This window comes from Carettochelys insculpta, chromosome 8 (genome assembly GCF_033958435.1).
Source record: "Carettochelys insculpta isolate YL-2023 chromosome 8, ASM3395843v1, whole genome shotgun sequence".
Taxonomy (NCBI): domain Eukaryota; kingdom Metazoa; phylum Chordata; order Testudines; family Carettochelyidae; genus Carettochelys; species Carettochelys insculpta.
The window spans coordinates 49,651,167-49,679,104 of NC_134144.1; the positions used below are offsets into that span (position 1 = coordinate 49,651,167).

The 27,938-nt window shown below is 42.9% G+C and overlaps 1 protein-coding gene across 1 annotated transcript in view; it reads right to left on the minus strand.

Moving 5' to 3' along the window:
- The window catches only part of LYPD6 (LY6/PLAUR domain containing 6), a 68,999-nt gene that overhangs the window by 19,705 nt on the left and 21,356 nt on the right, over positions 1-27,938 (minus strand). Inside the window, exon 2 of the mRNA XM_075001629.1 lies at positions 152-340. Within this exon, the coding sequence (XP_074857730.1) occupies positions 152-269 (118 nt within the window). The 5' untranslated portion in view covers positions 270-340. The remainder of the gene's footprint in view (positions 1-151; positions 341-27,938) is intronic.

The following is a 27,938-nucleotide window of genomic DNA, read 5'->3' on the forward strand; positions in this document are numbered from 1 at the left end:
TGTTTTCCTTAGCGCAGAGGCTAAATTTAGAAAATGCTGCACTTCTTAGCTCGAACTGCACGATGTTTCTCCTGTCTGAGTCAGGGTTCTTTCCCCCATCTAAGTCTTGGCACAGTAACATCCTATTTTAAGCACATGAAATGAATCTTACTTGAGGGATGAAGGTAGATAATATCTTTCACTGTAAAATCTCTAGGTTGAACTGCTTTCAGACAGTCAGCGATCAGGCTAAGTAGCAGAACCCAGGCCAGGGTAGGCCAGGATTCCATTGCAGAGAGGGGCCTCACTCATCCGGATTTCTTGAGAGCAAGTTCTCTTTATAACTGGCAGAAAAAGGCACCTATAATACAAAGAAGAAAAAGAAAAGTGAGAATAGTACAACTGCTGTCTGGATGACCAATCCAAGGGTGAATCCTCATCTCAGCACACAGACCCATAACCAAGCTGGTCACTGGGGAAGTCTGGAGGGCCAGCAAGGAATTCTACTCGCAACTTAGGGCCCTCCTCCCCAATAGCTGTAGATCTACCACCTCTGCCTCCTCCTTTAGTCTGCCCCAGCCCTCCAAACTCTTCTCTCATCTGAGACACATGGAGCTCCTCAAAGCTGTGCTCTGCTAGAAGCAGCTGTGGGGGTGAGTCCTGACCGCACTGGACTTGCACAAAATTTTGAGCCAGGAGTTGAGAATTTCAACTGCACTGATTCTAGTGGGGTCAGCAAGCTTTAAAGCAGACGTGGCAGAGAGTTTTGCTCTGAGTAAGCAGCGGGATAACCATCCAAGCCTCTGACTTCTGCAACACTACAAAAAGGCAAATTCAGGTTGCCTAGAAAAATACCACAGGACCCTTATTTTTTTAACAGGGTTACAATCGACCTATGAGAAGAAGTTCCCTGAAAAATCCTAGTGTGATATTTATCACTTCTAAGTAATAATGAGATCTAACTAGTTCTCTTCTTAGAGACCATTGGAAAAGTGCCAGAGTTAGACAATAAGAAACCGAGAGAGGAAATTCAATACAAGATTCTTGTGAGCCGTGTGTGGTCTAAGGCACATTGGAGCAGCTTCTCTTTATATACCTGTTCTTGGGAACCAGAAAGGCTTTACAGGTCAATGTAAAGGGACTGACATTAAGCTCTTGCAGTCACCAGTAATATACTATCATATACAAACACAGCTCTTCCCCAAATCCTACCCTCTCACTAAAAACACAGACACAGGTCATTGCTGCTTTTCTCCCTATGAAGTACTGTTGGGAACTTGGTCACAAGAGTGGCTTCTCAGTGATCCTAGCCACAATTCAGCAGAGTCACTAAACAAGTGCTCAAGTCCCTTTGACATGCTTCAGTGCTTTGTTGACTTACAGCCTCTGTCCCTATCTCACTCTCTCCTTTGCAGTGGCCTTGAAGCACGAGCAGGTCATTATCAGGCAGGAAAACAGCTCTGCCTCTTTTGGCAATATTCTCACTTTCAGTGCTAATCAGCTAATACTCAGTCACTGGAAAAGCTCAAAGTAAATTTCCATGTTTGTTAAAACTATGCCTGGAGCCCTGTTATTCAAAATTTAATGGTCTAGATCCCCACGTACGCCTAGAGTGGCACTTGGGAGGCCTGCAGAGGGGATGTACATCACTGCTGTACAAGCTTCCACTCCTTGAACCAAACTAGCCCGGTGCAAGCTAGAGCAGACTTGGGCTTACTCCAGTTTGTGCTAATGGATAGGGGCTCCCAAAGAACTGCACACAGAATTCTCCCCTTGGAGAGAGAATGAGAAAAAGAACACTCTATACAAGACAGATGTTAGGCTCATCATTTAGTGCTGTCCTGGAAGCACTCCAATACCACGGTAGTTTAAAAATCAGAACAGAGTAGGAGCCAAGCTGCTGGCCAGGACAAAAGGACTGTATCGTCATCATTCATTTTCCCGGCATGAATAATCCTTTGATAAAGGTAAAGAGAATGGCATGGGGGTAGGCCAGTTTGGGCTGAGGGCTAAGAGGGAGCTGTGCCTGAGCTAGACACAGCCAGCACGACTGATGAGAATTTCCCTGGGACAGGGGAATCCTCGGCTACTGCCTTAAGTCAGACTTCTTTCCTCTTTGCACTACTGACTTATTTGGCCACTAATGAGGAATTATATAGGAAGACACAGCTGAAAGAGAACCCATGGCAGAAGGTTACACAATGCAAGTTACAGCTATTTGGGCATATTTGCAGAATGAACGACAAGTGAAAAACCAAGGCCCTGGTATTCAGCATAATGGATGGTTTGAATAAGAGAGGCAACCCCCACAGAGAATGTGTAGATGATATAGCAGATTGGCATGGAGCTAGTCTACAGAAACTAAGCCACTTCGCACTGGACAGGAAAAGATGGAAGAAAATAGTGAGAGAGTCATCAGACACCAATGGGCACTGACTTATTCATTTCGAGAAGTCCCCATATAGTGTAAGACTCAGGTATTTATTTTTATACATCACTTTTAGTCCAATCAGAGCCCACAACGCTTCTCAAAATTTAATTATGGGCATGACGCTTCAACTCTTACTCTAGAAAAGAATCCAACTGCGGGACTGGGATCTCATACACGTTTCATGAATCTCCTTCAGAAAAAAAACCCTGGGCTGGGGGAAGTGCTCAGAGAACTCCACAAGAAGGAACACACACTTTCTGAGGAATGCCACACACCCCTCAAGCAAGGGATGTTTCAGGCCTCAGAGGGATGCATGACCTGGAAATTTCACAGATACACTGGCTGTTGAGGAGTTAAACACATTGATCTTACAGTATCTGATGTGAGAGAGGGACGCTCCACATTGTACTCTGGCAGCATAGTTATGTTAAAATCTATGATACCCTTAGGTCCTTCTGCCAGTCCTGCATTCGCCTCAGCCATGCTCCTGTAGCAGGAAGTAGTTATGGAAAAACTGCTGAACTAAATCTCCTGCGTCCTTCAGGGAACATCATGTGTAGATTGGCTGCTCCCCTGTGCTCCAAAATGCCTCACCCTAGATTCCCAGCTGAGCAGTACCCACCTGGAAGTATTCTGTGAGCTTCAAGTAAGGAGCAGATGGTGGGGTCCCCATTAATTACCCTTCCACATGTCAGTTCTCATCTCTTTCTCTTTTGCTCCCCTTCATGGTGCAGAACAAAGGGGAGCACAGGGCTCACAGCAGCCACAACATAACAGTTTAGCACAAAGCCTGTGTCCAACACAAAAGGGCTATGTCTACACTAGCCTCAAACTTCGAAATGGCCACGCAAATGGCCATTTCTAAGTTTACTAATGAAGCGCTGAAATGCATATTCAGCGCTTCATTAGCATGCAGGCGGCCGCAGCACTTCGAAATTGACACGCCTCGCTGCCGCGCTGCTCATCCCAACAGGGCTCCTTTTCAAAAGGATCCTGCCTACTTCGAAGTCCCCTTATTCCCATCAGCTCAATTTCGAAGTGCCGCGGCCACCCGCATGCTAATGAAGCGCTGAATATGCATTTCAGCGCTTCATTAGTAAACGGGGCTAGTGTAGACACAGCCAAGTAGAGCAATGCAAATCAGAAAGGCTAGGAAAAGCAAGGTTTTGGTTTGAAGCCAAATGAGACACAGGGTTTGCATTTACTGTCACAGTGCAAGTCAGTGGTGAAGCCGGCATTAGAGCCCAGAGGCTCTGGCTTGTAGTTGCTCAGTTATAGCACACTGGCACAACACAGAGCAAATTTAAGTGGACAGAATGTTAACCGAGGGAAGTTGGTTGGATCTTTTTGGGCATAAGAACATAAGAACATAAGAACATAAGAATGGCCATACTGGGTCAGACCAAAGGTCCATCAAGCCCAGCATCCCATCTGCCGACGGTGGCCAATGCCAGGCGCCCCAGAGAAGGAGAACAGAAGACAAGTGATTTATCTCCTGCCATCCATCTCCTGCCCTTGTTATGAAGGCTAGGGCACCATACTTTATCCCTGGCTAATAGCCATTTATGGACCTGACCTGCAAAAATTTATCAAGCTCTTTTTTAAACCCTAATAGAGTCCTGGCCTTCACAGCCGCCTCGGGCAAGGAGTTCCACAGGTTGACTGTGCGCTGTGTGAAGAAAAATTTCCTTTTATTAGTTTTGAACCCACTACCCATCAATTTCATTTGGTGTCCCCTAGTTCTTGTATTATGGGAAAAGGTAAATAATCTCACATTTTAATCAAAAAAGGCCTTGTGGAAAGAGCCATGGATCTTCTATTCACAGGCGTCAAGATCGTGGCTTTAGGCTTAAGTTATACACATTTAACGGTCATCACAATATATTTGCTGCCCCATGTTTATAGTGAATTGTCTACTGCATAGCATTCCAAACACAATCCAAATACCTTTCATTTGAATGGCAAACAGTTTGGGTACATCGACACTAGCCTTCCTTTTGGAAAGGACATGGTTATGAGCGAGTTGGGAAGATGCTAATGAAGTGCTGCCATGAATATGCAGTGCCTCATTAGCATAATGGCAGGCACAATGGATTTGAAAGCTTTTGAATTGTGTGCCACCTGTGTAGATGGGGGCCTTTTGAAAGGACTCCCCCAGTCTTCGAAAGCCACTTCTTCCTAAATCAAATCACATGCTGCTGCCATTATGCTAATGAGGTGTTGCATATTCATATGCATATTCATGACAGTAGATCATTAGCATCTTCCCAACTCGCTCATTACCATGCCCCTGCCAAAAGGAGCTAGTGTAAACGTGGCCTTTTTGTTTGATAGTGTCTTTGAACATTGTGCCTATGTGATAAGTAGTGTCTCTAAATCGAACTGTACAAACACAGCCTGATTCTCATCCCACCTCAGTTTTACTCCAGATTTATTCTCGAGTGAGCAAGAAGTTCTCTAGATTTATTTTTAAGTCAATGATTCTGCATAACATGGACTGTGAAACAGATTTTTCACACCTTTCAATTCAATTGAGCTTTCCATTGCCCTATCTCCCCTACCTACGTTTCTATGGAGGAAACAGGATGGGTGAAGCTGTTTATTTAGACTGCTGAGCACTTCATTGCATACTATGGCATATTATCAGCAAATGCAGTGCATGTGTTAAGAGCACGGTGACAAGGAGCAACGGGTGGTCTAAACTATGGTCCCTAAAGAGTCGTTTCAGCATTGGCATTCCTTCTCCACTGCCTCATTTTTCCTACAGAGCACATACCATAGAGATTATATGGAGCAGAATGAGATACAAGATTCTAGTTTCTTCCTAGTCCTAAAAGGGGTTACCGAAGCTTTGGTGATGCTTAGGTACTAAGTAAGTTGATTTAATATTTTTCTCTGGAGCACTCTGAGACCTTATTTTTGTTCTACTGTAATGAGTCTCTCTCTATTAATATTACATTTAAAAGACAGCATAGTTCCCCTTTTGGGGATCCCTAAAGGAAGGAAACTAATTTCTGCAGCCTCAGGAGCACTTGTTTCTTCTGCGGAGGAGGCAGCCCAAATGCAGGAGTACTCTGGAATATTTAAGTCCATGCTTCAAATGTAACCATTTTACTTAAGGCTGCCAACTTTCTACGTGCACAAAACCGAACACCTTGCCCCACCCCTTCCCCAAAGCTATTCCCCTACCCTGCCCCTTTCCCAAGGCTACACCCCTGATTATAACAATCCTCCTCCCTCAGTGTCTCACTCGTCACCATCCCGACTCACTTTCACTGGAGTGGGAAAGGTGGTTGGGTGCAGGAGAGGGTGAGGCTCTGACTGCGGGCATGGGCGCTGGGGTGGGGCCAGAATGAGGGGTTGAGGGTGTGGGAAGGGGCTCTGGACTGGGGATCAGGGTGTAGGAGAAGGTGCAAGCTCTGGTGTGGGGCCATGGATGAGGGGCTTAGGGTGCAGGAGTGGGATCCAGGCTGGGGCTGTGGGGTTCAGAGTGCAGGAGGCGGCTGCAGGCTGAGGCGGGGGTTGGAGCGTGGGGGGGAGGTATGGGTTCTGGGGTGGGGGTGGGGGCCTAAATGAGGGATTTGGCATGCAGCAGCGGGCTCTGAATTACAGGGAGGTGGGGAAATCAGGACAGGGGTTTGGGGCTTGGTCCTACCAGGCATCTCCCACTCAGCAGCACAGCAGGCCTCAGGCAGCCTCCCTGCCCATCCTGGCTCACACTGCACCCTAAGAAGCAGCCAGCAGATCTGACTCCTCGGCAGGGAGGTGGTGCAAGAGGCTCTGCACATTGCGCTCCCCCACTGGCACTGACCCTGCAGCTCCCATTGGCCACAGTTCCCAGCCAATGGGAGTACACAGCCAGAGCTCAGGGTGGGGGCAGCACGTGGAGCCACCTGAGCCCCCCGCTTACGGGCTGGACCTGTTGGCTGCTTCAGGGAAGCAGCAGAGCCAGGACATGCCGGGACTAGTCTGCCTTAGCCTCACAGCACCATCGACTGGCCTTTTAAGGGCCCAGTCAGCAGTGCTGATCAAAGCCACAGGGTCTCCTTTTGACCACGCAGTCTGGTTGAAAACCAGGCACCTGGCAGCCCTAATATTGCTATGAGTCGTCTCCTTGCTCAGTACCTGAACACGCCACCAAAGTTCAAGATCTGTATCTCTACATGTGCTTACTACCATTCATTACAACCTAATTTTAGTGCAGAGGGCACACTTGTACTTCAACATTCACCAGGACAAAGGAAACCTCTGTTTCAGTTTCACTTTGTTTGATATGTCTCCCTCACATCGAGGCTCAAATTAAAATGAGAAGGCAGAAGAGGAGAATCTCTTAACTTTATTTAAGAGCCTATGGGCTTCGATGCAGAGCTCTCTGCAATCTGATTGGTTTGAAGAGAGAGGAGGGAATCTGGGATGTCCAATAACGGTATGATAGTTTCTCTTAATAAGGAAAGAGACCCTTTCAAAAAGCAAAGCAAAGCAAAGGGAAGAAAACACTAAGAAGACAGGATTGGCCACGTGTGGAGGAGGCAGAAGCTGAGGTAGCCGTGTTTGCTGTGGACAGAGAGATGGACCCGCATAAGGACTAGAATGTCAAATCAGAATTTAGTGTGAGGGGGCCAAGAGCAGCACATTGCAGTCTAACCACTTTTAACTTGCCCATAATAATATCCTGGGCTAACAAATCCTCAGCTGTCAGCCCCAGAGTGTATGGGCAACCCCGATACTGTTATAAGTGGATTAAGCAGAAACACTCTCAACTCACCCTTCACCACTGACTTTTTTCTTAAAAGGAGAAACAAAAAGGATCCAAATTCATATATGAAACCCTTCAAGATATGTACTGCTCTAAAGGTAGAGAAGTGTATACACTTCATACCGTATACAGACTTTTTCTAAGCAATTTATAAATTTTGACATTTTTAATTGATCAACAGTCTAGTTCTAGTTCTGTTTCTCAGACTGACGGTGATGGTCACCAGGGGTGTGCACAGGATAGGCATTCAGATGAATATCAGGGGCTCTGACGTTCTGATAGACTCAGATTTGGAAACAGCCTTTTTATTAAAATGGCATCAATCCATAACAATAGGGAAAGCAGATAACAGGACTATGTGATGCATTAACCTTTGTTGCTCTAATGCTGAGAAGGAAACGGCAAATTCCCTTTATTTTAGTCCACAAACGTGTCTAACCCAAGCCACAATTACAAGCAGAAGGGAAATAAAATAAGCCCCCTCACAGTTACGTGAAAAAGAGAAATGAAGGGGGCATGTAAACGAGCCCAATTGGAGAATAGCAATGAGGTGCTGCGCTGCATATGCAACACCTCATTAGCATAATTCTCACCGTGCAAACTTCAAAGTTGCTAACTTCAAAGCGCCAGCAAGCAGTCTAGCCACAGGCACTTCAAAGTACTCACACAACTTGAAAGTTCCCTTACTCCCAAGTTGTGCGGGTACTTCGAAGAGCCCGTGGCTAGACCGTTTGCTGATGCTTTTAAGGGGACAGTGTAGACAAGCCCTTGGGGTGGTCTGGAACAGCACAGTCCCTTGCACTGCCAGCTGAAGCCCTGATTTAGTTAGGTACCCAAGCACATGCATAACTTGGCAACTATTCACATGTATCATGAAGAATCAGGCCCTACCTGACTAGCTACTGGCATTGGTATATCAGTCTGAGACAAAGAAAAATCAAAGAAAAGAGAATGTCCAACTGCATACAAACACAAGCTGAGTAAGAAACGACAACTGGCCTGGCCAAGCAATGAATGTCAGGGGAAAGAAGAGGAAACAGAGTCTGGAAGTATTCTGAGGCAGAGCTGTGATAGTGTTCTCCTACAACATAGCCCAAAAGCCAGTACCAGGCACACAAACCTTACAAATACCAAGTACTAACAAAATTATAATGGAAATACAGTGGCAACCTTAACTACGAGGTGATTGCTAACATTCCAAAATAGCTATATCACATAGGCAAACAATTTCTGTTTGTTTTTTTTCTTTTTTTTGGTTGGTTGGTTTTTGTTCGTTTGTTTTCACAAATACACTAACATACAAAACTTAGTATAACAGCTAGCAATTATTTAGGCCACGTTAATTCACTCCACATCTAACTGGCTGTCCACAGTCTCTCTCTCTTATACACCCTACCCTTAGTATAATTTGCAAAAGGAAAAATCATTATTTCCATCTAAAAACTTGTTTATGCGCATACTCCCAGGCTACAGCTACCCTAGAAGCATCTGTCTACAGAAATTATTGTCAGAAGAGATGTTCCTGCAAAACTTCTGTCAACCAATCTGTCTATACATAAAAGCGGACAGGTCTTTTGATCTGCTTTGTTGATAAAAGGGCCCCTGGAGTGTCTACACAGCTTTTTTGTCAACAGTTTCTTTTGACAAAACACATTTTGCGTGTAGATGCTCTGCAAATTTTGTCTACAAAACCCCAGTGTCTACAAAGCTCTCTAGTACAGACATAGCCCTAGAGTAATGAACAGATATTCTTCACTTTTAAAGATATATTTAATGTTTAAGGGAAAAAACCGCACAAATACAATCAGAAAACACACTTTTACAAATATGAAGCCTCATTTGTTTTAAGAAAGTATTGTGACATAGTAAAATATAAGTGATTCATATGTACCAAAAGCAATTGATTTTACAGAACCCAAAAAAAAAGAAAAGAAAAGAAAAGAAAAAAAGGTCAAAGAAAGGGGCTATACATGATCTAACAGTTTACAGACATTTCGTACCAGCTATACAAAAAATGCATACATAAGCAAAAGTTTCTTTGCTGCTAAACCAAAGTTTAAAAAAAAACCAAAACCAAAAAACAAAGATATGGGAGATGTCCCAGGTTAGCTGCTAGTAACAAACTGACCGAATGAGTCAAAAACTGTCAAAATCTTGTGATAATTTTCAGATGAATGTCCAGGATACTTAAGTTCTGGAAACTATGGTAATTGTGCTACTTATAATTCCTTATTTTTATCTGTGAACATTCCTCTTAATCTGTTGACTTGAAGCAAGAATCGATGTGCTGAAGCTAGATACGCAACTATTAGCATTCTCCACTTCTGTTTGAGAGGAATTTCATTATAATAGATGAATTAAAAGAAAACTCCATATTCCATAGTCAAACGCAAGAATACCCAAACAGAACAGAGGGGGAAAAAGCACAGTATGACCCGTATTTTGGATCAGGATGTTCTCTGAATAAGTAAGTGCCTATAAATCAAAATATTAGTCACTTTGTATAATTACCCCTATTTACAATGGGCATGTTAATAACATTCTTGCTACCCTCAGCTGATTTAATCAAATATAATGCACAGAAATACAATGCCTACTGCAGTGGTTCTCCAACATGTTTCAGCAGATCACCTGAAAATTGCTGAGGGTCTTGTTGGATCACTTCTTGATCTTTCCAAATGTTGTTGACACCTTTAGCTAATTATTATAAAGCACTTTGGATAACAGTGCTATGTAAAAAAAAAAAAATGTAATAATGAATGCTGTCTGTTCTACAAATAAAGGCACACAACTCACATTTTAACATCAGTAGGGGTCTCCCCCTCACTACAGCAGCCACACAGCTGGCACTGGGAAGGAGGTCTGTCTCTCCCTAACAGCCGCAGCCCAGCAGCCCTGGAACTGGGGAGTCACCTCTTTCTCTGACTGCCACATCCCTGCACATCCCAAGTTCCCCGTCCCCTCTTCTCACTCCACTGCCCTCATGTACTCTCTATTTCCCCCACTGCCACCACCTCAGCTTACATATGAGTGTGCAGGATCCAGGCATCTAATCAATGGAGCCATGCCTGCAATTCACTAGTTAGGTGGGTAAGCATTCATTCTCATGTGCGGCTGCCCAGGTGTGCACCTTAGAGGGAACTATTCACAGACCATTTGATGGGCACTTGCAGACATCTGAGAATTTCTTGCCTATTGTAAAAACTTAGAAAGTGTGTGTACACACACAGGCATAGATAAACATGCTCCTCCTATTTACATGGCAAGGTATTGTAAACCTACTAACTAAATAAATAGCTTAATATGCTCTTTCATATAGTTACAATACATGCACATGTATGTTAGACGTGAAATTTGTTGAAAAATATTTCAACAAACACTTTTTGCTGCAACCAGGGGGACAATATTCAAAAAAAACTTTTGAAGTAATTTTTCAACACAAGCCAGTGGAATTCATCAACTATATTCCACAAACATTATTCAACCTGTTTTCTGTTCTACCCACTTTCATTTACAGACACAGATATGGGCATTTATACAGAAAATGCACAAAGCATACTGTATATTACGCATTCTTAATGGTATTGATTGAAAAATTTATCAAAACTGTTTTTCATGGAATAGTGGAGATTTTACTATATTGCTGAGAAAAAATACTTGCTGCTTTTTCAGGGAAAACTTTGACTTTTCAGTGAAAAAACCCCAAAAGCAAAAAAGTTTTCAGGCAAAAAACTGACAGACTTTTGACCCAAACCTTTTCAAATTACATTTTGTCAACAACAATCAAAATGTTGTCTAAAAGAGAAACAATTTTCCAAATGCCTCTTCTTGTTAACTTAGAGGCCCCGGTTGTTTTAGATTACTAGTACAACAATTTTACTCTTTGGAATACACAGCCGTTTCTTTTACTTTTACATAACTTCCTCCCTGACAAGTTTCTGTTGCCTCTTGTGGGCAATAAAATCTGTGCTCCCAAACTGATATAATAGAAAATGGCACTGAGCGGCCTGAAATTGGTATCTGATTGTAGTTAGAGGAGCAACAAGGGGGTGAGGTAATACCTTTTACTAGATCAACTTCCGCTGGTAAAAGAGAGAGAGAAGCTTTCAAGCTTACAAAGCGCTCTTCTTCAGGTCTGTAATTAGGGGAAATGGTTTTATAGTGTTTAGATCACATGGTTTGTTCCGTTTATAAAACGACTTGGGACACTGACACAGAAATCCTAGCTAACTCCTAATCCTTCCAGCCTTAACACAGCAGCACCCTTCTTACAGAAACACATCACCACTAGAGTTATACAGCAGGATCTCTGCACCCCCACCCCCTACCCCCGAGACCTTTTTCTTTGACACAGAGCTATTGAAATTCACCAAGCAACAATCCAACTGCTCATTAGTCAGATTTCATTAAGGCATCCACATGTTGTCTTCACTATCACCAACACTGGAGACAATAGAATGAGGATATACTTAATAGAAATAGTATTATAGACTTTTTCACGTAGAGCCAGTGCCAATAATTAAACATGTAATTTTCAGAAACTGCACTGGCTCTCACATTTTATCTATCCTGTCCCTGACTCTAATTCTCAGTCACATATACACTAGCTGTCTTCTGCTGATAATTTTTACACTGTTAAAATAGCAGTGAATTTTGGTGAATGCATTACTGGTAGGAGAAAAATGATTTATGCCATAGTTTTAATTGTTTTCCCAACAGTCTGAAAAAAAACCAGTATTAAGCAGGTGTGTCTTTTCCTACTCAATATGCTCTTTCAATTTTCCCTGGCCTATCTTCTAATCCAAACAAACTCTCAGGAGGAGTTTCCCATTGCTCAAACTACCAAAAATATCTATAAGTTTTTATCCTGACAGCGTATGGAAAAATAAAAATCTTAACAGCGCTATCTCAAGATAATAAAATCTAGATTTTCCATCCAGCATACCAATAGTACAACAGAGAATCTCTTCATCAACATTAGAGAAGATATACACAAATGGCAAGAGCTGTATTAATTCAGATGAAATAAATAGCCCCAAAGAGTCAAAGGTATTAACAAGTGGTTTGAGCATTGGCTTGCTAAACCCAGGGTTGTGAGCTCGAACTTTGAGGAGGCCATTTAGGATTCTGGGGCAAACAGATTTAAAAAAAAATAAAAATAAAAAAGATGATGCTTGTTTCTGCCAAGAGGGGAAGGGACTGGACTTGATGACCTCCTGAGGTCCCTTCTAGCCCTATGAGATGTGTATCTCCACATAAGCCTCTGTTACTATCCCGAAATAAACAGTGTTAAATGAGGTTTGGTATGCAGAGATTTCAGCCTTCTTAATACCTTGGCAAATAATTTTAAAATCTTTTTAACCTTTTATTAAAGATACAGAAAAAAAGGAAGAACAAAGCACTTGAAATGTAAAGTAAGGTTTTATTTTAACTACTGCGTTTTCTCTCCTTCAGGCTGCAGGGATATTTCAGGAAGAAACACTGAGGGTGCGTCTACACTTGCATTCCTCTTTCGAAAGAGATATGTCAATGAGGTAAATGGGAAATGCAAATGAGACATACATTGGCATATTTGGCACCTCATTTGCATATTCTAATTTTGAAAGAGCTTCTTTCGAAAGAAGAAAGCCAGTGTTATTTAATGGGAAGAAGGATTCTTTCAAAGATGGGGTTTACTTTAGAAAGAGCAGTGTCTACATTGGCTTTCTTCCTTTGAAAGAAGCTCTTTCGAAATTAGAATATGCAAATAGTGTCATGTATGCAAATTAATACCTCATTTGCATTTTCAATTTCCCTCATTTGCATGCCTCTTTCAAAAGAGGCATGAAAATGTAGATGCAGCCTTTGTGGCAAAGAACAGTTAGTTGAAATTGGTTGGAATTGTTTTTGTTGTTGTTGTAATCTGATCCCATTTTTCAAAAGACAAAATAAAACACGAACAGGAGAGAAAAGAACAGCACAAAACAGAAAACGCAGCTTGCAAACTTGCTGCTGAAAAACCCAACCCAAACCCAACCCAAGCCCTCTCTCCTGTTAGCCACTTAACAGACCTGGCAGAAGTAGTATCATCATTGAATTCTGCTGATTTTTCCGCATTTGCTTGGACTAACTTATAGTTTTTGTTTTCCTATGTTTTTAAATCTTTTCCACCTTTCCCAAGTATAATTTGTTATTGCAAAGTACAGGCTGAAACTCTCTCATCTGGCATTCTATCCTCCAGCAACATCCCTTGTCCAGCAGGACCACAGAGCACCTGGACGAGAGAGCTCCAGCTACTGGGATGCAGAGGAGCCCTGCTGGCAGCCCGCTCTGGGAAGCCTCAGGGATAGCCCCATGGAAAGTCAGAGACCCCCACCACACAGAACCCAGCTGAGTTCGGGGAACCCCACAGTGAAGGGCTGGCAGGGAGCCCAGGTGGGGCAGGGAGCCCTGCAGCAGCAGGGTACCCAGCCAGGGCAGGGGAGCCTGGCACCCCCAGTGGGGAGCCCTGCAGGAGTGAAGTCTGTGGCGTCCAGGAAAGGAGCCTGGCCAGAAGGCTGGCGGCCACCTCTGCAGGGCAGCCAGGAGGGCCTGACCTCCCCTTGTCCAGCAAATTCCCTCGTTTAGGACCACTCAGGTTCCTAGGGTGCCAGACGGGGGAGGTACAACCTACACGTTATGAACTTTCAATTACAGTTGCTTGTTTAGTTTACAATGAAAGTGAATTTGCAGGCCCAGTTACTAAAGCAGCTGCAGTTGCTAATTTTCTAATTCCAAAAAACCAAAGACACTTCCCCATGCACTGCTGCAGCTCTTCCCCCTCTCGCTCCATGGCCTCTCCCTCTCTTGCTTCTGCTCCCCCACCTTTGCTCGTGTGCTCATTTTCACTGCAAGGCCCAAACAGGCAGATTTATTCTTTGAACAGATGCACTGTGCTATGTTCAGGTTTTATTTGCTACTGGATACTAGAATTGGCAGAAAAAGAATCAAAAGTATAATTTTTAAAAAATGAAATTCCCACAAAAGGTTTTCATGATTTTTTTTCCTCCCCAATACCCATTTTTGTAACCAGCTCCAATTTTTTTTTAAACTTTTGCTGGAGTTGGGGGGTGGTGTTTCACTAACATTATTATACCTTTATGTATGGAATTAGGACCACATATTATCATAGCAGCATGGACATCTTCATACCAGACGGGATGTGACCACATAATCTCTGGTGGCTTTAGAAACCAACGTCTGGTCCACTAGGCCACAGCAGTGATAGGGTATGGTAATGGCCCACTCCTGAAGACCAACTTCAAATCCATAGAGCACAACCACAGAAATGCATCCGTCCAGATACCTATAAAATTAAATCTGTAAAAACTGACTCCACACCTACATGCGGATACATACATGGACTTGTGTCCATCGCTAGCAAGCACTAACACATATAAACTGCCGCATTACTTATTATTACAATTAGGCTACATCTACATGAAAGGCTTTTCCCAGCAAAACTGTTTTTTGCCAAGAAAAAGTGGGGAGCATCTACCTGCAAAATTCTCTTCATCGACATTTTGTCAACAAAAACCTGGCAGATCCACCCTCCGTGTTCTGCCTCTCCCCATTAAGGTATAATGCCTCTCTCAACAGTGTTCTGTTGACAAATAGCCATGTAGATGCTCCAGGGCCCTTTTATTGACAGGCAGAGCTTCCTGTTCACCAGGCAGCCCTCTTTGCAGAGCTTCCGGTCAGCCATTCTACCGAGAGAGGGCTGGGCAGTCTGGCTGCTTTCTGTCAACAGAGCAGATTGCTCTTTTGATCTGCTTTTATTTGTAGACGCAATCTGTTGACAGAAGTTTTGCAGGGAAACCCCTTCCAACAGTGATTTCTGTTGACAGAGGCTTCTCCTGTTTCATGCCTAGAGACCCCGACTAAGATCAGGGCTCCAAACCAGGTAGGTGCTGGACATTCACATAAAAAGAAAGTCTGCACCAAAGAGTTGATACAATATCTACACCAGTGATGTCCAAAAGAAATTTAACCGTGTGCCACAGGACACCCCTCCTACACACTCTCTCCCCCACCTCCAAGCCAGGCACACCCACAGCCTCTCACGTGAGTTTACTCACCAGAGCTGCACAAGACACCCCACAGCTGGAGCCCCCTGGGGCCAGAGGAGCCACTTCCACCACTGCCCCATGCGCTTCTCCCACCATCTGGTGGGGCTCATGCGCAGAATGGCCAGAGGGGTGCCCCACATGTGTGGCTCTCCTGAGCCGCATTTTGCCACACTCCACTGCCCTTTTTGCCACGTGTGGTGAACAGGGGAGGGTAATGGACACGGCAGATCTAAACAAAGGTGGTGAGAAATAGATGATGGATTGACTCTTCTGCAATTACTAGTCAACAACATTCACTTTTTAAGAAATAACACATTTAACATTGCCTGTCTCTTAAAAACTGGTTATGAAATGAATACACACATATTTTAAATCATCGTTTTTAGTGCACATGCCAGCAAGAGGAATAAAAGCCAAAGAAATACACATACACAGCAATAAACCCATCTCCGACACAGAGATACAATCCCTTGCACACATGCACTGCAAGTATGTGCACACTTGCCTACACAGGGACTTTTTTCATACACTTTTCCACGGGCTGCCTAAAATCACCCAGCTGAGAGGTGGGCAAGCTGCAAGGGAAACAAAGGGGGATAGGATGGAGAGTGTTTGTGTAGTGCCTACCTCAGGCCTGCCCTGATCTTGTACAAGACTTCTAGAAGATAAATAATTAACAGTGCATTCATATCATATTTATTCACTACAGGCTCTTTCTTCTATGTCCCTGAGGCAATGCTGAGAATTCCTTTCTGCACCGACAATACTTCACACAGTTCCACCCTCAAGAGACCATGCCTCATTACAAACGGTACGATAATCCACCTCATGTGAGAACTCATTAAAGCCTTAGAACAGCTGTCACAAGGAGCTGACTCACAGTGCTGGATTTTTCTTGCCACGGGTGTATTTGGAAACTTTTTTTTATGAATGGAGTAAAAAGTCGCGCAGTATAAACACAGATGCGTGCTGTGTTGACATGCTCCCAACCTCACACAGTGCTGTGCAACGGCACAATACTCCACCACAATTGTGTGCAGGTGCCTGCTAAGCAGCTGTGGCCACACAGTTAATGTAAAAACAGGCACATCTCCATTACTCTGATCTGCCCACTCTTTCATTTCTATCTCTTTGTGTTTTCCACTACACACGTGGGCTCACAGCTCCCATCACTATCAGACACCTTTTCTACCCTGTCACTTAGCAGAACTCTCTCCTTGAGCCACCTAAAAATCTCACCTGTTCATCTTTTCCATCTCCCTCTGTTCTCCTGGATTTTCTTTCCTTCTCTGTTTTCAATCATGTTTTCTACTAACCATCCCTTTTCTTTCCTCTCTCCCTCCAGCCTAGCCAGTACTGGTCAGAAAAGATTTTAATGGCAGCCTTTATTTGTTCTGTTTCTCTTCTCCAGCAACTCAAGTCTTCTTTCTCCAACTAAATTTCTTCCCCCATCTTAGCTTTGGGAAAAGAAAAACATTCTAGCCTCTGGAATGTTGTATGAGCTTTGTTACACTGAATCACAGTTATCAACAGGAGCTATAGCAGCTATTGTAAAGGGGCCACCATCCCGCCTCAATTACAGTAAGCAAGTGTAATTAAACAGTCAAACACAATTACGCTCCTAAACGTGGACCATCATGTCTCCTTGCGACTAATTACAAAGCAGTTCATTGAACTAAAAGCCTACATCTTTGGGGAAAAAAGTGTAATCGACTCTTCTCTCACACTATCTTCTCTCCAGTGAAACGTAATCATTATGTCAATAGGCAGCATTTTAAAGGATATTTTTAACCTAAGCCCTACAACATGAGCTTCTTCTATCTACAGAATGAGTTCAAACAATCTCCAGTTTTATATTTTTAGATTCGTATAAAAGCATCTATCATAGGCCCTAGTTTTCCCTATCCACAAAAATGAGCTGCAGATATCTGCATCCACATCTGCCTGCCTATAAAACGCAGATACCTATGAATTTGCAGGGTTCTAAATATAGGCACCAAAGAATGGGATTCACAAAAGCCTGCTTGCTATGCTAAGAGCTGCCTAAACTATCCCATAACAGATGATCAGGGCAGTGGTGTATCGTAAGTTCCACCTTTCACGTGAAGTTAAAATCCCAAGCAGTGTTAGTTGTTTAAAGCAGGAACTCTGTCCTACAATCAGGCAACTAAGCCATTTATTTCAAGAATGGCAGCAGCAAACATCTAACTCCACAGAAATTGCCTTGGTGGGTGGTGATGAGAGGCTTCTTTAAATCTTTAGCCCCGCGATCTGTGCACTCACACAGGATATGAGAGACACTGGCCCAGTCTCCCTGGAAAATATATTTCTTATCTCCCAGGTGAGTGCCCTGATAACTGCCCACAGGCAGACTTGAACCTGGCACCTCTGAAGCTTAGTACATGAGCCTCTGCAGTTTGAGCTAAAAGCCAACAGGCACTCAGCTAAGGTTGCACAGGTAATGCATTCCTTCTTCTATGTAAGTGGTCTAGACGCCACTGCATGAGACTGTGAACCACACCTAGCTGTGTGGGTTACACCTTAACCACTGAACCATAGCATCACTGTTTTCTTTGGCCCAATGTATATTTAATCATTCATACAGAATGGAGCAGGTTCAACAGGAGCAGCTGAGAGAAACCTACCTCAGAACTGTCCAGAGCCCTGTGATTAGAGCAGCCCCCTACCAACCTCAGCTGAATAAGAACTCCATTCTCTACACCTAAAAAGAAATTCAGCTTTTCCCCTTAAAATGTTTAATCTTTACGAGTCCTTTCTTTGCAGCCCAAAGCATTAACAGACCCTGGGAAGAATCCCGTTTTTAATATTTTCCATAATTAACCATGTTATCTTCCCAGCAGTAGGGGATGAATCTATTATATGCTCTGGAAAGTTCAAATCCAAAACACTTTTCTAATAGAGCTCTGCACAGAATGTATTGTCCTAAGGCTGTCTGTCTCTCCAGCAGAGGTAGCCCAAATCATAACTGACTAGCTAGTAGTGCTTCAGGTCTCCACTTAACGGAACAAGTAAACTTCACTAGTTAGAATGTAGACAATTTAAACAACTTTTCTAAAGAAAAAATAAACCTGCATTATCCAGAATTTCAATTTTTGCTGAACAGTTTCCTCACTAAGCTCCATTTCTTACCTGGTGATCTGGCACCTTCCTTTCCTGAAAGAGCAACTTGAGGTTATATGTTCACTGAATCTGGGAGTCCGCCTCCCCACCCATGTCCAAGGCTGATGTTAGGACACTAAAAATAGCTGTGTAGATGTTGCAGCTCAGGATGTAAACCGTGGGATGCAGGGGGGGGAAGAGGTTGTGAACTCAAGTTCCTGCCTGAGCCACAGCATCTACATGGCTATTTTTACAGCAGTTTTGTGAGCCCTGCCAGCACAAACCTGCAGAAGGCTCACTCCCAGATGTGGTATAGACATGCCCCAAGAGTAATTCATTTTCACTAATACAACCCCCCCCACTCCCCCCCGCAGGCCATGAGAAAAAATGATAATCTCCACTGTAATGGAAAGTTATAAAACAACCTCTTCACAACTAACCACCTTCAGCAAGTTTTGACTGAGCTGCTCTTCATTCAGGAGTGATTATGCCAGAAGCATAAGAGAATGTGCTGCAGCAGACATTCCTTTAAGCTACATCACTGCAGTGCCTATACGATGGCATCTATCTGAACATATACTCTCCAGTAAAGCAGAAGAGCTACATGTGCATATTTTCCTAATAAAACCAAATTATCCTTACTGCACAACACGCTGCTGCAGTAGTCAGCCTCTAAGCCTTTGGCAGAGATTTCCACAGCTGAGACTTCCATTACTAACATATATGGTGGAGAAAGATCTCGAAAATGGCACACTTGTTTTGACAAAGTCTGTAAGGAGTGTATTTTCCACTGAGTCAAAGCTTGCATACTGCAAAAGCCAGTATGCCTCCAAAGAACTGTCTCTTTGATTGCTTGGAGACCAAGGCAAACAGATGCAGAACCCAGAAGCAGAGGATTGGTGTCCCAGGTACCTCCCTACTGAAGCACTTGGTGACATGTTCCTCTTTACTACCTGAATCCATGACGACAAACTGAATGAGAGAGCCACAGGACCTGCCTCCAGCCAATAGCAGTTCTGATGCTCAACTGCATTTTAATCAATATACTCCATAATCCAAGCTGCTGGACGTGCTGTTGCAGATATTGACAAGTGATTGTTTTGGGGAATTATTCCATTTATAATGTAGATGAACAAGCATTAAGTGCAGTACGTACAGGCTGCATATTGCATAGTGAAAAAACACAGTCAAATTCATCCTTGCTATAAATCCTCCTGCACCAGACTCTTTGGTTGCTCTGAATTCAGATCATATGGAGGATAGTTGATTTACAGCAGAGTAAATTAATGGAATTAAAACCTTAAACTGACTCGTGTCAAACTGCAAGACTGATCTAGATTCAGCTCAATTCTGACCGCTCCAGTAACAATGAGCTCCGGGAACTCTGTGGCTGCTGGAGGCATGGTATACCCTAGTCTGCACCCTCCAACACAGAACCCAGGATGTGTCCTTCTGGAGTCAATCCATGTACACACACTCTTGAGAAAAAGAAGTCTGCATTTTTTATTTTCCACGATTACACAGCGTGCCACTTGAAATCTTTATGGCTATGGCAACAGATGCCACTGCATAATGAGTTCTGTCAGTGGAGTGGTGCATTGCCAGTTATCAGGCCACAGGGCTGCCCCCCAAAAGCAATAGCACAGAGCATCAATGGCTGATTTCACCACCAGTACTCTTTCTCCGTGACCAAGTTAGTCTGGTGTGGGAACAATTTCCATCTGAGACAGAGAAGAGAGTGTTCTCCTCCTTCAGATTCTTAAGACAATAATATCCTGAGTCCAACACCCGACGTTTATTTGAAGAACAAAGAGCTTTAAGAAGTCTGGATGGAATGGTATCCACTCCTATGTCATTTGTTCTTGGAGTGCTCCCAATGCCTTGTTTCAGATGTTGGTCTAATTGAGCCTTCTGGGTACAGTAACTTTTATGGTAAAAAAAAAAAGAGTATCAGTTGGGATGAAACTTTGATAGCACCTCTCTAATCCTCAAAAAATTCAGATTTGTTTCTTTGTGGAATAGTCCACTTTGTCTACTGAGAGTCAGAGCTGCCCACCCCCACGTATCAGCAGTACACACTAAGTAGGTGACTTCCTGGGTGGCAAACCAACACTTGTTTGGATTGTCTCTTTCCCATGGTTAGGCTTCTGGTTACTGCAGATTAAGTATCATCTGCTGGATGAGTCACTGATGGTTTTGCTTGCTGTCAGTCATCTGCTTAATTAGCTGCTGCATTGCAGCAGTGATCTGCTAGAGTGGTTGACTCTGCTGTTGCTGCTGCTGTTGGTTCTCGAGAACCCATTTTAGTAACGTCTCAATGTCCATTCCAATTTTTTCCTTCCCTACCCCTGCCCTTAGTATACTACAAGGCCTGGGACACACTATGCACCTGCATTCTCCTCTAAATGTAATGATGTACTTGGTGAATTATATTAACCACTAGGTAACCTATTTACTGATCCCACTCCCATCCCTATATTGGTCAGTTTTTCAATGCTTAGTCCTCCCTCAGTCAGGAGGTATGGTAAGAATGCAGGTGCTTCCAGCCTTTCCTGTGGTGGGGGAGTGGTAGGGGAGCCCAGCTCTTTCACCTGCACTGGGCTCCTAACCAGGACCTTAGGAGAGTCAACAGTATCAGCTGCCCCCCGAGTTACACTCCCTGGCCTTGTCTACACTAGCCAAAAACTTTGAAATGGCCATGCAAATGGCCATTTCGAAGTTTACTAATGAAGCACTGAAATACATATTCAGCACCTCATTAGCATGCGGGCAGCTGCAGCACTTTGAAATTGATGCGGCTTGCCGCCGCGCAGCTCGTCCAGACAGGGCTCCTTTTCGAAAGGACCCCGCCTACTTCGAAGTCTCCTTATTCCTATGAGCAGATGGAAATAAGGGGACTTCAAAGTAGGCGGGGTCCTTTCAAAAAGGAGCCCTGTCTGGATGAGCTGTGTGGCGGCAAGCCGCATCAATTTCGAAGCGCCACAGCTGCCTGCATGATAATGAGGTGCTGAATATGTATTTCAGCACTTCATTAGTAAACTTCGAAATGGCCATTTGCATGGCCATTTCAAAGTTTTTGGCTAGTGTAGATGTAGCCCCTGGGTAACTTCCTCTTTTCTCTCCTGCTTTTCAGTCCTGGACAAGGTAAAAAGAAAAAGAAAAATAACCAAATTGTCAGCCCCAACTAGGCTTAGCAATGTCCCTTCCCTCAAAGAGGCTTCTCTGGTGCCCTTGTCAGGAGCCTTCAGGGTAGGGTTCCTCTCCCCCAGCTGCTCCATTTTCAAACTCCCTGTTCCAGTTGGAGCATCCTGTGCAGGGCTACCTGGGTGCAGTACTGGCCTTTAACCTCATGTGACTCAGCGCTGGGTTTGTAGCCCCCCACTACAGATTCCCTGGTCTAAAAGAAACATTTATCAGTCTAGAAGAGGGTATTCTAAATTTACCAACATTTAGCAAATATGGTACAATTTCTACATTACACGGTGAATTGGAAGACATCAGAAATTCTAACAAACTGAGAAGGATATTTCAGACCAAACATTAATAAGATAAATTTTAAATGGAATCCAAAAGAACTGTTCTGGATCTCACTCTTGATCATGAAATAGAAAAATAATTCAAATCTAATTGAAGATGGCATAATTAAATCATACCCTATAAGAGGGGGACAGTTAAAACAATTTAAGGACTTCTGAATGTGTCTCCAAGACTATTAAATATAATAAAACATGCACTGAACAGAAAAAGTCAATATTTGAACTTTAACAAAAACACATTATTTAAAAAAATTATTTGGGGAGTTGAACAGAAGCCAGATTAGTTTTTGGCAAATCTACACAGTCACATTCCTTTTAATACAGATGGATCTAACTTTACAGACCTGAAATTCTATCACAATTTATTTCCTCAAAAAAGGCTACACATTTAATTATTGCTTCATCTTTGGTACTAATTGAAACAAAATTATGTAAGGTATTTTTGATCATTCTTTCATTAGCACAGAGTAAAACATTATAATCTCTCATATCTAAAACATACAGCACAATACTTTATGCAGAAATCATTTAGAAAACAACTTAAAATTTAACAGCTGTTTAAACCCTGCAGGGGATGAGAGATATTATGGAGCAAACTAAAATAGGTAGCAAAAAGAATTATTGTTAACACTCGATATTATAAAATATAACAAATAGACCATTTATATCAAGATGTGAATGCCATACGCTGGGCAACATTTCAAGGAATTTACAATATAATGTAGGGGTCTATTTCCACAAGCATCCCAGACAGAGATCTCCCACTGAAGTCAAAGTAATAAAAAGCAGTCAACACTTGAGGTATTCAGAATTCAGGAATATCATTCAGACAACCAATTGGAGGAACAGCCCAGAACTGTCACAAGTAACATTCTGTTAAGAAATTCTGAGCCAAAGAAAATGCAATGCTACATTAACAGCTGAGTAAATTAGTTCCAGAGGATGAGCTACACTGTGGTACAGGCTTTTAGTTATCAGTTATCTCGATGATGAATTCTGCTCAGAAACTCACAGCACAATATGGGACTATCAAAAATCAAAAATATTTGGACAAAAGAGCTGGAGGACAAATATAATGCCAACACTTAGCAGATTTAGGTGCAAAGTGACAACAGGTATTCTTTTTCCACCTTTCCCTGGCTCCCTCCATTCATTATCTCTATCCATTGGGTCTTATTTTAACAACAGGCCTGTTCTGCAAGCTTAATTACTCTAGATAAGGACTGAAGAATGGGCAAGGAACCCACCTTCACTCATTCAACAAAGCATATCAGACCACCTACATGCCTTTTTTACAAGAATTTTTAAAGTTCCAGCTCCTTCCTCTTCTTGCCACTTCCACTGTCTCACCTTTCTGCCCTTGCTAAAACACACACACACACACACACACACAATTGATTTTTCTTTAGTTACTTAAAAGCTGAAGGGATTGTGGAAAGTAGTTGATGCCCACCAGCACTGAAAGCTCAAAAAGTAGGAAAATGGGGAACTTTTAAAAACTGAATTATGCATATTATAAAGTTACTCGATGTTTGCAGAAAGTCTTGGAGTCTGAGAGCTGTAAGGGCAGGCAATCAATCAATGAGAGCAGACTGGCTCATAGTTAGATGCATAATCATAACTATTATGCAAATCAGCCCCCCATAATTCAGAGGTTTTCAAACTCAGAAGTAACCATACAGATTTGAGTCAGCAACTGCACAGAATCCCTATGCTAATATTGGCAGAAATAATTCAATTGTGGTATAATGCATTTATTATGTAGAATTCAATAAACCAGTGAAACCCTTGGCCTCAGGACTGTCTTGCCTAGTGGTCTGAGTCAATATGGCCGCCATCCTTCGCAGGCCTGTGTGGCCTAATGCCTGAGTTTTCTCACTGGCTTCATGACCTAAGGACCAGAGTCAATGTATCTGCTCTCTCTTATAAGGCCATGTACCCTAGTGGCCAGAATCAATGTAAGCGTATTGTAATGGCTTTTGTGGGGAAGGATGAGCCCCCTCACCCCAGAAGGGGGAGGTGGCAGGAGTAGAAGGAACTGGGCCCTCCCTATTCTACCAGGTCCCAGCCCGGGTCTCTGTCAGCAGGGATCCTACTGAAACACACTGATTTATTGCTCAGTTCTACAATCGGATCACTGCATAGTCCCCCTGGACTACTTCCTACCCTGTCTCCTAACACAAAAAATCCAGGCATCTCCATGGTCCCCTGGTTTCTTGGCCTGTGCAGTTCTCTGCAGCTCTACTCTCCCTCAGGCAGCTGGGTGGGCCTGGCTTCTGCAAACTGGGGGGCTTCAGCAGCTCTCAAGCAGGAGCTGACAGTGTGTCCCTTCTCTCCATCTGTGACTTAGCTTAGCTGCCACCTTTTATGTGTGTGCGCCCTGGCTGGAACGTGCCCCATAGGGGCAAGGGAGCCTGGCTTCCTCAGCACACAATTTTCCTTGTCCAGGGCAGGGCAAGTACACCCTGTCCATATTAGCAGAAGCAGCAAAGAACCTAAGACTTTTTCAAGTCGCTAAGTGTCACCCTTACAAATGATCAGTAACTTTGCATTAAAGCTATTTGTTGCCAATAGCCAAATGAGCTGTGTGTGCGCATGTGCAAAAAAGTGTCACACATGCTTGATCCTTGCGAAATCATCTATATAGTTCTTATTTGACCATTGGATCCATCTCATGTCCCACTTGCATTGAAAAGAGCGTTTGAATATAAAACTCTGGTGAGCAGTTAAAGTCTAATGGTAAAAAACAAAAAGCAGATGTACTTACAACCACCGTTAAAGTCAGACTCCTGAGTGCTCAGTACGTCCTAGGATTTGACCTGAAATATTTTATACACTGGTGTGAGGATGGGAGCGTTCAAGAGAAACCTTCAGAAGAACACTTAGCTGTGAGGACAAAACATTCCCACTATAGAGCACATAGAAGCAACAGCCACTGACCAACAGGAAAGGAAGAGCCTAGCTGGGAGGCAATATTGGCCTGGGAAACATGTCATGCAATAAATAAAATCAATTTATGTAATTATTTACCAATTACCCCAAGACATTTTCTGAAACACACTGAAAGTGACTCTGCTCTCTTCAGCTCAGTGCCACATGCCAGAGCGTTGAGCACTGAAGCCATTCCCAGCGCAGTGTGAAAGAACTGTGTTTTGTCTTTGGCTCCCTGCGCTGTGCTTGTTCAGCGATGTTCACGCTCTACGGTGCGGACATCAGCACAGATCCCAAGTATAATCCTTGGTTAAAGTTCAGTGAAAGTTTCATTATCTGTCATTTTTTTCAAGTTGGCTTGAACACGGATTGCTCTCCCAAGAGCCCTCCAACAGGCTTTTCAAATAGAGTTTCTCGTATAACTTAACTGAGAATATTATCATGATTCTTTTATTACCATGGGAATGGAATCTGCCTTTGCCTATACTGCTGTAATTCCAATTTCATTGACTTCTCTGGAGTTACTCCGAATTCACAATAGTGTGAGGGCAGAAACTGTCCCTTTATTATTATTTACGTGTCCCATGTGATTTGTGAAGTTCTCTTTTAAATATTCTGACTTAATTGTATTAATTTTAGAGAATCTAGTTCCTCTGTGTGAGCTTCAATGCCCAGAAAAATAATTGAGAAAATAATTAAGCAATCAATTTGCAAACACACAGATAACAACAGTCAATATAGATAGGACAAGAACAAATCATATCCAATCAACCTCATAGTTCTCCTTGACAGTGTAACAAGCTTTGTGGATCATGGAGGAGCAGTACATGTGGTATATTTTGACTTTAGTAAGGCTTCTGATACAGTCTCTCATGACCTTGTGAAATACAACCTATATGGATCTATTATCAGGTCAGTGCATAACTGGTTGGATAACCACTCCCAGAGAGTAGTTACCAATGAGTCACAGTCACGCTGGAAAGGCATAACAAATTGGGTCCTGCAGGGATGAATTTTGGGACTGGTTCTATTCAACATCTTCATCAATGATTTTGATAATGGCACAGAGACTACTGAGCTGGGAAACGCTGCAGGTACTTTGGAAAACGGAATTAAAATGCCAGGTGATATGGACAAACTGTTTATATATTCTGAAGTAAATACAATGAAGTTCATGAAGGACATATGCAAAGTATTCCATGCAGGAAGAAATAATCAATTACATACAAAATGGGGAATAACTGATGAAGGAGGAGACCTACAGAAAGGGATGTGGAGATGGGTGGTATCGGATCACTGGCTAAATGACACTGTTGCTTTTAAAGCAAACATTTTTCTAGAATGTATTAGCAGGAGTATTGTAAGCAAGAAACAAGAAATAATTCTTCTGATCTAATCCACATTGATTAGGCCTCAACTACAGTATTGTGTACAGACCTATGCACCACATTTCAAGAAAGATATGGACAAACTGGGCTAGGTCCAAAGAACAACAAAAATGATTAGAGGTCTGGAAAACATGAACTATGAGAAGGGAAGACTGAAAAGTTAGGTTTGTTTAATCCAGAGAAAAGAAGATGGAGATGGGACATAACACTGTTCAAGTACCTCAAGAATTGTTACAAGGAAAAGGAAGAAATTTTTTCTCCTTAACATCTGAGAATAAGACAAGCAGCAACAGACTTAAATTGCAGCAAGGCCAGTTTAGGTTGGACATTAGGAAAAACTGTCTAATGGTCAGGGTAGATACACGCTAGAATAAACTTCCTGGGGAGCTGTGGAACCTCCATCAGTGAAGATTTTTTCAGAGCAGGTTAAGCAAATACCTGTCAGGGAGCATCTCAATCAGTGGTCACCAGCCCATCGTTTGCTATCGACTGGTCAACCCTAGGAAGTCTCACAGCCAATCGTGATCTCTGGTGGCGGAGTGGGGCTGCCATTAAGGCAGGCTGCCCGCTTGCTTCAACCTCACCCTGCTGGCCTGTTCCCAGAAGCAGCCAACATGACCTCTAAGGGCTGGCACAATTTTTCACTTAAGCCCATGAGAAATTCGTATTGATTTCAATGGGAGCAGGAGCAGCCCACAAAAATGAGTGTTCCACTATCAGAAAGGATAAAGTCAGTTTTAGGATGCTCTTCTGTTGATGATCTACTTGTCTGTCAGCATTGAGTCGGCTGTGCAGCATTAAAAAGATGAAGGAAGGAAATCACTCAGTACAATTACTCAAAAATCAAATTATACTTGGGGAGCAGCTCTGCTAAGGAAAAGGGTGTCCTTTCTAGACAGTCCTTTTAAGTGCATATTAAGCAGTGCATAGGACATTTACATTGTTCAGTCCCTCTACACAAAGTTAATTTCCTGCACACAGAATGCCTGCATCTAGAGTTCCCTTCAAATTTACCTAAAGAAAAATATAGATGCAAAGATGTATCAGGTCCAGCTATATAGTTCCAGTACTCAAGTAGAGAAAGGGGGACCCTATCTCTTTGAACACCTTAGTAAGCTAAGCGGCAGTGTTAAAAATATCAGAAATTAGAGGACAAGAGTCTGTGCAGCTCTTTAAGTGATTGATTGCATGTCTGTTTTCCCTCCTATTGCACTGTTTACAAGAAAGAGGATGGAAAAAACAAACATACACCTAAACCGGTTTCCCCAGAGTAGGCATTTGTCAGACACTCTCTTTAATGTCTTTGCATTCAAAGAAGTGAAAGCAAGTAAAAGAAAATACAAACTGCAAATAGTTACTCAGGATAAAAACAGATGTTTGAGAAATTAAGACAAAATACTAAAAGGGCAGAAAAGTTACCAGTATGCAGAATCTACCCTGAGGTTTGCATGAATCATCTCAAATGGAAGAAGATTTTAAACTCCCACGAATCACTGGTGTACAAATCGGAGCTTTTCTTTATTTTCTTCAGGTAATAAAAGAATGAATTAGAGAAGCAGTACATGTCTGATCTCCCCCTGAACTGTCTCGGACAGGTGACCCTGTTGGTCTGTATCATCACAAAACAAAAAAGCAGTCCTGTAGCACCTTCCAGACTAACAATATTAGTGATGAGCTTTCATGGGACAGACCCACTTCTCCAGCTCTGGA